Below are 10492 nucleotides of genomic sequence, written 5' to 3'. Positions count from 1 at the left end.
GCCATCAACTTCTTGAACACCGAACCTACAATGCCATGACAACATGCTGGCAATTTTTGGACTTGAGTTCATTGTCACATTTCTGTGGGGCCAATGATGTATGACTCGTGCACTCAGTGTAGTCGTCTCGCCACGCTGCACTATCTGCATAGCTGTTGTTGACCAATGCTGGCCACTCCTGCCAGAGTAGCAACTGCTCCATTTGCACACCGACTGAGGAGTATCTGCAACATTTTCACAATCAACATTGTCCCAGATTATCGCACTACTCGTCACTTTAAACCGCATCCACTCCTAGAAGTCTCGACGCACGACGGTCATTGCACCGGACTATTGCGATATTAGTCATTCGAAGTGCGAGAGGACTCTGCATCTTTTTGCACAATTGTCAAAAAAAAAAAAAAAATGTACCGGCATTACCAAATAACTAGCAATCCTTTACTGCTCAGTGACTGTTTTTTTTCTCTTTTTTTTGTCAATGTCTTTCTGTCTCCAAAGTGTTCTCTGTCAATTGACTGTCTGTTGTTGTACTAGAGCGGCTCCAATTACCGGAGACAAATTCCTTGTGTGTTTTTTGGAAACACTTGGCAAATAAAGATGATTCTGATTCTGATTCTGAGCTCTTCAGGCAGTTCCTTGGACCTCATGATTCTCATTTGCTCTGACGTGCATTGTGAGCTGTAAAGTCTTGTATAGACAGGTGTGTGTTTTTTTTTAAAGGATGTCTATTGACATCATACGCTTCGTCGTTGACAAAACAGTAACCCTCATCAATATCGGTTGCGAAATGAGCAAGTTTCGACTTAATTTGAGCATCCATGCATTGCCATCTATGGGAACAACGGCCTCCCCAACATGGCCGCCAAGTAGGCACGTTGGTTAGGCTCGCTTGTCTAGTGTTCATATCTATGGACAACACTGGTCTCAGCCGGAATCACGCGCTCTTCTCCACTTCTACGTGCTTCATTCAAAATGTCCTGAATTTGCAGCGAACGTGCTGAATCCTTGTCACAGTAAGTCAATCACTACTTTACTGGACTAAAACATCATTCGTTCAATCTTCGTGTCCGGTTGACGTCGTCTCGGTGCACGTTGAAGCTTCTTGGCCTAGCTTAGCTTAGCTTAGCATGCTAACAAATAGACGCGTTTCTGATCAACGTGTCGCTCAGCAGTTCCAGCGTGAGCCTAAAGTGCTCTTTTTCCGCCACCTGCGAACCACAATATCTAATATTCAAACTTAAATGTGAAAACAACAACAACGACGAGATTGTCATGATCATTTTGTTTGTCTAAACGACTGAAATCATGTCATGTAACAATAGCAAAAATAATGTTCTGAGTCCTTTTGTTGAACGTACAGCGAAAATGTGTGCAAGAAGGACACCAGAGTACGAGGAGGAACTTTGTGGCCCAAAAGAGGAGAATGAGCCACAACATCAACTACTGGACGCTATATTCAATCTGCAGCCTCGAATTGTGCTGCACAGAGCAGGTTTGTTCACTTCTGAAATGCATTCAAATTTTTATAACGTGGGCACCGTGTGACGTTCCATAGGGCTGCGACGATTCATGTATAAAATGTATACAAATTGCTCATTGAAAGTGGCGGCAACGAGTTTCATTATCGAGTCGTTGCGTGGTTATTATGTTAGCAACCCACGATGAACATTGCTGTAACGCCATCAAAAAAGGTGTGCCATCTTCTTTTCTAAAGTGGGCTCAAACATGACGGAGCCATGAAACAACAATTTGACCCAAGTCTTCAAAAATGTGGGAGCATTTGTCTCTACACGAAGCCGAATAGTGTGTTGTTTGCAAACTTTGTCAAAGCGAGATTGGCATGGCACAGAAGCACCACGGTGATCATTCGGCACCTAAAACAAAAACACATTGGAGTCATGGAGGAGGAGGAGGAGGAGGAGGAGAGCTCCACATCTGGGTAAGTTTTTACAGAATCCTACATTTATCCCATTTTACAGTGACAAAACGTCCCATTAGTTTCCCCTGGTGCTGGTAAATACTCATTATCCAGCTTGACAAGCATGAAAAGTGAATTAAACAGAGGTAGTTAGCCTAGCGAGAGTGAAGAAGAGAGAACTTTTTGATTCATTTGTCTTTTTTTTTGCTCATTTACGGTTAAATCTGTTGTCATATATATTTTGTGCGTTGTCACATATATTAAATTTTTTACGTGGCTCAGCTGCTGCACTATACTGTATATCGTTTGAGTCTCATCACCGCAAAGTACGTGTGCGCAGTTGTCACTTTGCAGGTCCTGTCAGAGGAAAATAAACTCAACATGTTCTCATCTAATTTCAATAGGAGGATCGCACAGCGTACCGGTAGCCAATAGACTTCACACCGATCTGATCGGCTTGATGGGTATGGGCCGATAATTAGCATTTTATCCGTCATTAATCGGCTCCGCAAAAGACATTTACTCCGCGTCGCCATCATGTACGGTAGATTTGAATCCAAAAACGAGTGTATTTTTTACCCTGTGGCGTGTCTTTTGACGTAGTACTGTAAATATCTGACTGCCAATAAAGTTATTAAAAACAAAGATGTCGGCGATGTGGGACGGACAACACGCAATGCCTGGATCAGACTACAAGACAAATTTGGTCTTTCACGATTGCAACATGTCAGACTATTGCAATGAAATATTTGATTCCGATACCACCGCATCTCATCTTTTACGATCACTGGGCTTCATGTTGTCTACTCAAACACCACCGGATACACTCGTTGCCATGGTGGCGACCTCAACAATGGATCGCGCCGCGTGTATTACAAGAACAAAATGGGGAAAAACGTGTGGTGGTGGTCAGCGGTGCTCGGGAGGTTACGTTCATTTAAGGCTTGCTTGAGGTATGTTCACATACTTTGAATATGATACGGCTCGCAAGCAGGCAACAAAACGGTATGTAGCCTAGCAAGCTAGTCCTAGTACTAACAGTTGTACGTAAACATGCTGGCGTTCTGTTGAATCATGCTCTAAAGTTTCGGTGTGTGTGAAGTCATTTCATTCCAATAAAGTAATATAATTACAGTGAATTAGCATCCATTATTTCAGTCATGTCGTAATGTTGGTTTGACCTGACTGATTAGAATACATGACCTGACTCAAGAATCCTTTTGAAAATACTCGGTATACAGTACACAAGTATATACAGTGAATGAACAAGTCATTTGAAATAGACACATTGCTCCATCTTGTGATCGGTTATGGTTTTTTTAAACTCGCTGATGGGTAATCGGCCACAAAAATCCTGATCATGTAAAGCCAAGTGATAAAATAGTCCTGGTCGACTTCAAATTTGAAGGTGTGTGCGTCTTTAGTGTAGTTTCTCTTTTTCAGGGTGGCTGTGTGCAGTTTGGCAACAATTGCGTTCCCGCATTTAACACATTCTCTGCCATGAACGGCTTTAGAAGTCAAATATCCATGTTAACTTGGAAGGCTGGCAGTGAACGGGTTAATGCATATCTCTTCCGCATAGAACGAATGCGTCGCCATGATTCCACGGGGTGATGTAGATCTACATTTGGAATTGGTACACAAGACAATTCCAAAGTGCTTAACAGTTACATACGATTTACAAGAAGGCATAAAAACACATTCCGTAAAATGTAAAATAATCATGAATTACTGGAATTATTTTCAGTCAATAGAGCGCATTAAATATAAGTTTTAGAACAAATACATTGTATATTGTACCAGTACTAAGAGTTGTGAAAAAGTAGACACTTCCATTCCAGTATGTTATGTCATGTCGCATGTTAAGCATATCTATTAGGGTAATGTGCGCCGCCAGTCTGAGATTCCTGACCTGCTCGCGGCAGCTTGCCTTGTTGTTGTCGTTAGCGTAGCAGGTTTCTTGCTATTTGCACTAAACGGCAGAAACGGCTACCCTTAAGTTTGTTTGACCTTCAAACCTAAGATGGAAAATGTAGACTACAAGGGTTAGTTACACGGCCACTTTTAAAAAGCATCGCTGCCGAAGATGTGGGAACGCGCGAAGCAGCGCGGCAATTCCAAGTATTGGAATGGAACGTGAGATTGTGGAGGAAAACGAAGGAGAAAATCTTCCAGCAAAGAGCAGATGCAAGAGCTTCGGGACGTGGGAAAGTCCCACAGTTTCCGGACGTGGACGAAGAGCTGCTGCAGATTATCGTAGAGCAGAGGGCAAGTGGCTGCGCGATCAACACTGCCGAACTTTGTCTCAAATCTTGGAGAATAATGAGGAATAAAGGTAGCCAAGACTTCAGGGCATCCGCTAACTGATGTGAGTCTGTTAGGCGCAGAACAACAATTGCACGTCGTCTTCCGGCCAATTGTGAGGATCAATTGACAAAATACCAGCAGTTCATCATTGGGGTGAGAAAGCAGCAAGAATAAGAAATTGGCTGCCCGGCAAATGCTGATCAAACAATCTTTGATCTGCCAAACGCTCCAACAATCGATCAGATCGGCGGAAAAACAGTGAAGGTCAAGTCTCCGAGGAACCAAAAAGAGCACTTTATTTGAATTCGGGTTGGGCATTGTTCGCATTGGGGCGATTTCGGTCCCGATTCCGGTTCTTCGTTTGGATTCCTGTTCCAAACGATTCTCGATTCGGATTCTTTCGGGGGTCTAGGTCAAAAACGTTTGCGTTGTTTAAATAAAGGCTGTCCAAATTAGGAACATCCATTTTCTTAGCAGCCTGCAGCATGAACTAAAGTGAACTTTTGACTCTGCATTCTATATACATACATGCAAATCAGTTGCCTTTTGGCCAAATTCGCTGTTTTGAACTCAAAATAGGATATTTACGTGAATCGTATCGTTCCAATGACTTTTTCCTGCGTTTCACTTGTGCGCTGCCTCAATGTTGCCATAGACATATTTTAGCTTCACTCGCCCAATTGACTTCTTTGAAGTTCCGCACGGCGTAGGCGGAGGCTCGGCGCCGGAGGGAGCGCGTCAGACTTCTACACATCGTGAAAGCCTCCTTTGCACAATATAATCTTAATCCAAGTGTTGCACTGTGGTGACTGGTCATTTATTTTAACATAATTAACACTTTTGTTCACCGCTGCCGTGGGCACAAGCACGGCTTCATGCGCGTTCTGTTCTGTTGCTTCTTGCCGCTTCCTCCTTGGTTTTCACCACTTTCTTATTCGGGGTGGGCGGACTCTACGCATCCAAACTGGGAACCAAATGTTTTTAATTTGAGCGATCCCGGGAGAACCGGAATGTTAGTCCCGGTTCCAATCGGTTCTCGATGCCCAACCCTAGCTGTAATGCTGGGCGCTTATGGAGATCAGAATCAGAGTCATCTTTCTTTGCCAAGTATGTCCAAAAACACACAAGGAATTTGTCTCCAGTAGTTGGAGCCGCTCTAGTACGACAAAAGACGGTCAATTGGCAGAGAACACTTTGGAGACAGAAAGACATTGACAAAAAACAGTCACTGAGCAATAAAGGGGTGCTAGTTATCTGGTAATGCCGGTACATTTTTGATTATTTTTTTTTGGACAATTGTGCAAAAAGATGCCTCTAGCACTTCGAGCAGTTCGAATGACTAATATTGCAATAGTCCGGTGCAACGACCGTTGTGCAAAGGGGCGCCGAGACTTCAAGCGAGGAGTGTGATAATCTGGGACAATGTCGATTGTGCAAATGTTGCAGATACTCCTCAGTCAGTGTGCAAATGGAGCAGATGCTCCTCTGGCACGAGTGGCCGGTATCGGTCGACAACAGATATGCAAATAGTGCAGCGTGGCGAGACTACTACACTGAGTGCACAAGTCATGTATAATTGGCCCCACAGAAATGTGACGACGAACTCAAGTCCAAAAATTGCCAGCATGTTATAATTGAATTGTAGGGTAGGTGTTTAAGAAGTTGTGACTAAAAGGAAGCCATACATAATCTTTCAACGAAAAACTCTTCCCACCCACTGCTAGTGGCCAAAGGGCGTCATAGTGAGATGCCACCCAAAAGGGTGGATGGATGAGGCGCTTACTAAGGACTGGATTCGGTCAGTCTGGTGTGACCACAAGCGACTGTCGCAAAATGCTGGTGCCGGATGCCAGCCATCAAAGAAATCCTCAAAGAAAATAAAAATGACTTGGTAATCATTCCTGGTGGCATGACTGCACAGTTGCATGTGATGGTGTATTGTGCAATCGCGCTTTTAAAAAGCACATGCGGAAGAAATGGAACATGTGGATGCCGTCGGGCACTCATACGTTCACTGCAGGTGGCAATGTAAGGAAACACGCATGGATAAAAGACGCATGGGATGCGGTTTCCCCTGACATATTTTTCAGGGGATTCCAAAAAGTTGTCTGGCAAATGCCACGGATGGCACAGAGGATGACATGCTGTGGGAGGAGGATGAGATCGCTGTTCATGATGCAATGGCGGAGGCACCGGAGGGACTACGCCCTGAACTGGTCGCCAATCAGTCGCAGGGCACGCATAGACACGGACAACCATTCACACTCACGTTTGCCCGGTCACTGAGTGGGGACTGAACCCACGCTGCTCGCACCAAAGTCAGGCCAGTGTTCCACTACACCAGGGGTGTCCAACTCAAATTCACGGTGGGCCAAAATGAAAAATTGGGACAACCTCAATATTACGTGAAAAATCATGTTTCCCTTCTCTGCAGGAATGTAGTGTTAAAGTTTACCGTATGGCAACATACTTACATTTTGCTTACAAACTGAATCTGGAATAAACAAAAACTAATATTATCAACACACGAGAAATCCAATTTGCGATAAAAGACATCAGTGGGATTTGTTTGTTGTTTTGTATCTAAATAGATAACATGAATTCTTCTGTCTCTCTATCTTCGATTGAATCTATCTCCGACTCCCTTTCTTTTTTATGTAGCGTACTTTCGCGACCATAAGGCGCACTTCAAAGTCTCCAAAACTCCAAGATGTCTACCACGCGGACGTGGAGGTGCCTTCGGAGCAGCCGTGAGCCAGTAGGGCCAGCGAGGCCGAACGCGTTCACAAGTGTTGACCTCCGTTTACAAATCAGTGTCACTTTGATGAAAGAGGGTCCTAATTGACGAACGGGTTTTTGTAATTACCAGCCAGTCGATTGTTTTGCTTCGTGTTGGGAGCAAAAATTGAACTTGGAATACAGTAGAATCATTGATTTGATATATAGTCAGGTGCCCTGCGAGTGGCCGGCGACCGAATTAGGGTGTACCCGCTCCGTCCCGAGATAGCTGGGATGGGCTCCAGCAGCCCGCGACCCCAGTGAGGATAAGCGCTAAGAAAATGGATGGGTGGATATATATATCTATATAATATATATATATGTCAACAAACATTGGCTAAAGCAGAGCATTGCTTGAAGTGTTTTAGCCTGAGTGGCAATTATCAACACTTGTCCACAGGGAGGTTTATTGGAAGGTTGATAAAATACAAGGAGGTAGATTGAGTTAGACAAATTGATGACCGTATTTTCACGACCATAAGGCGCACTTAAAAGTCTTCAATTTTCTCCAAAATGGACGGGGCGCCTTATAATGGGCACGCGCCTTACGTGTGCACCGAGTTCCAACATCTATAAATGTTGTTGTGTGATGAGCGCTGCGTTTAACTTTTTATTTGTATTTATTTTTGAGCGTTTCCTGCCGACACGCTGCTTACACAGAGGAAAAGCGGACGTGGCTGAGGACAGGGTGTGTGAAGGAGGACGCTAAAAGCCACGCCCCCGCGACGGGGTGTTTGTTTGATTTATTTTAATTTGAATTTTTTTTTACCGCTTGACTGACTGGGAGCATTTCCGGGGTGTGCATTGTGCAAAACAACATCGGTTTGGCTAAGGACGCCCCGAAAATGTCACCTACGAAGAGACACGCTTACGAAGCTATCAGTTACGCGGAGGAACGTGGGAATCGAGCAGCCGCGAGAGAATTCAAGATCAACGAATCCACCGTTCGCAAGCGGAGGAAGCTGGAAAATCGAGCTTCGCCAAGTCAAGGAGACGAAGCTGAGTTTCCGCGGGGAAAAAAAAGAAAAAGAAAACGCGGAAACAAGGCGAGGTGGCCCGAGTTAGTTTTCCAACTCGAACGATGGATTAATGAGCAAAGAACAGCCGGGAGAAGCGTCTCTACAGTCACCGTTCGACCGAGGGCAATAACTCGGGGCTTGCCATCCTTCCGGGAGGCTTGACGAACCGCTGGACATCGGTGGAAAAGGGCAAAGTGAAGTTGCGAGCGGCGTGGGAGCCATGGATGACAGATGGCGAACACCGCTTTGCTAAGACTCGGTGGCAGCGCCGGGCGAGTTACGCCGCGATTTGTGAATGGGTTGCGGATGCTTGTTGGAGCTTTCGCACGGCAACGAGACTGACCGGAACCCGGCGTGTTTGATGGAGAACTTGGCCGGCTGTTCATTTCGGATACAGAAGATGAGGACTTTGATGGATTTGCGGATGAGGATTGATCCAAAAAATAGCGTGAGTACATTGTTAAAATTGGCTGGCAACCGTTCAGGGCGTACCCCGCCTCCTGCCCGATGACAGCTGGGATAGGCTCCGGCACGCCCGCGACCCGCGTGAGGAGAAGCGCGACAGAAAATGGATGGATGGATGGATGGATACATTGTTAAATACTTCAATAAAGTACAACCGAACTCAGCTTTGCTCCCGCTGCCTTTTTAAAAACATTGTTTTAGCGTGCATGCATGCTACCGTGTGTTTTAAGCGAGCGTATGTTTTACCATGCCAGCGCCCATTAATACGGTGCGCCTTATGTATGTGTTGAATACAGAAATAGACCCCGGAACTGAGACTGCACCTTTTAATACGGTGCGCCCCATGGTTGTGAAAATACGGTAAATCTTTTTTCAAAGGCCAACAACAAAACAACCCCAAAAAATAAGAATGTCCTTCAATAAAAATCCAAACAAATGATGAACAGTCCCTGCCAAGGAGTTGAGAAACCCTGAATTCAATCAATGTTCTATTCTTTGTTATGGCCACATTGCTGCGCACACGACAAACCGGTCTGTCTTTTACTTTAGTGAACAGATAATCTGGCTCCCACCTGTCTTGGAAGTTCCCCCTTTTTCATCTTTCGTTTGGCCATTTTGGGAAAGGGGAAGTGTAAAGTTGCCCGAGGAGGACCGGTAGCATAGTTGCTAACGACCGCAACAGAAAGGGAAGGGGGCGCTCGCTGGTCTAGACTGATGGAGCAACACACTAACAAAGCATTCTGGGATTTGTAACATTAGTTGCGCATGTGCTATATACTGGCCTGCCAGCTCTAATACACATTTTGATATGATACGATTGTAGACCAAATTGTGGAAAATGTGGATCAAGGAGAGAGGTTGCAGTTCAATGAGATTTGGCCCACGTGTGTTGTCGTCTTGTGTCTTGCAGACGTCAGTCGAGATCTTCGTCCTGAGTGGCCGAAGCCAGACTCCTCTCACGTTAAAGAGGAAGAGGAGGACAAAGAGGTTTGTCACATTAAAGAGGAAGAAGACTTGAAGCCCCGCCACATCAAAGAGGAGGAGGAAGAGTTCCTCCACGTTAAGCAGGAAGAAATCATTCAGGTTCCTGTGACTGGTGTGTCTTTGAAGAGTGAAGATGAAGGTCAAAGTGAGGAGAGCAGAGGGGCGGAGCCTCCAAGCAGCAGCTCAAGTCGACACATGACAACGGAAGGCGACGGAGATCGCTGTGGAGGATCACCAGCAGACGGCCTCTTAGCTCCACTGTCAGATAGTGACGACATGACGTCACACTCTCCTCGCACGGATGATGATGATGATGATGATGATGATGATGATAAACAGTCTGAAGGTGGTGAGACATCTCCCACTGACAACAAACGATGGAAATGTTCTCAGTGTGGGAAAACCTTTTATTCTAAGGGTCAGTTGAAAGAACACATGAGAAGCCACACTGGTGAGAAACCTTTTGCCTGCACAGTTTGTGGCCAAAGATTCTCTCAGAAGGTCATCTTAAGTCGTCACACAAGAACACACACTGTGAAGAAATATTTGACCTGCTCAGTTTGCGGTCAAAGATTCACCAAGAAGGGCGACTTGACAAGTCACACGAGAACCCACAATGGTGAGAAACCTTTTGCCTGCTCAGTTTGCGGTCAAACATTCTCAGCAGAGGCAAACTTAAAAGTACACACAAGAACCCACACTGGTGATAAACCTTTTGCCTGCTCAGATTGTGGTCAAAGGTTCTCTATTAAGGGAACCTTAAAAAAACACACAAGAACCCACACTGGTGAGAAACCTTTTCCTGCTCAGTTTGTGGCCAAAGATTCTCTCAGAAGGGAACCTTAAAAAGTCACACAAGAACACACACGGGTGAGAAACCATTTGCCTGTGCAGAATGTGGTCAAAGATTCTCCGAAAAAGGAAGCTTAAAAACACACACAAGAACACACACTGGAGAAAAAGCTTTTCCCTACGGAAGCGTATTGCATTCACTTGGATACTCCTGTTTTTCTGAGTAATT

The 10492-nt window shown here is 45.1% G+C and overlaps 1 protein-coding gene across 1 annotated transcript; it reads left to right on the top strand.

The window, feature by feature from the left end:
* The first annotated feature begins 857 nt into the window (after nt 1-857).
* Nucleotides 858-10423, top strand: LOC133474070 (zinc finger protein 691-like). Its single transcript, XM_061765424.1, has 3 exons — nt 858-1013; nt 1361-1492; nt 9398-10423. Exons 2-3 carry the CDS (start codon nt 1366-1368, stop codon nt 10315-10317), a joined length of 1047 nt encoding a protein of 348 aa, XP_061621408.1. The 5' UTR covers nt 858-1013; nt 1361-1365; the 3' UTR covers nt 10318-10423.
* Nucleotides 10424-10492: the final 69 nt, after the last annotated feature.

Source organism: Phyllopteryx taeniolatus, unplaced genomic scaffold (genome assembly GCF_024500385.1).
Source record: "Phyllopteryx taeniolatus isolate TA_2022b unplaced genomic scaffold, UOR_Ptae_1.2 contig_94, whole genome shotgun sequence".
In the NCBI taxonomy this organism is placed as follows: domain Eukaryota; kingdom Metazoa; phylum Chordata; class Actinopteri; order Syngnathiformes; family Syngnathidae; genus Phyllopteryx; species Phyllopteryx taeniolatus.
The sequence above is the reverse complement of the archived record's forward strand: the minus strand, read 5'-3'. Positions and strand labels throughout refer to the sequence as shown.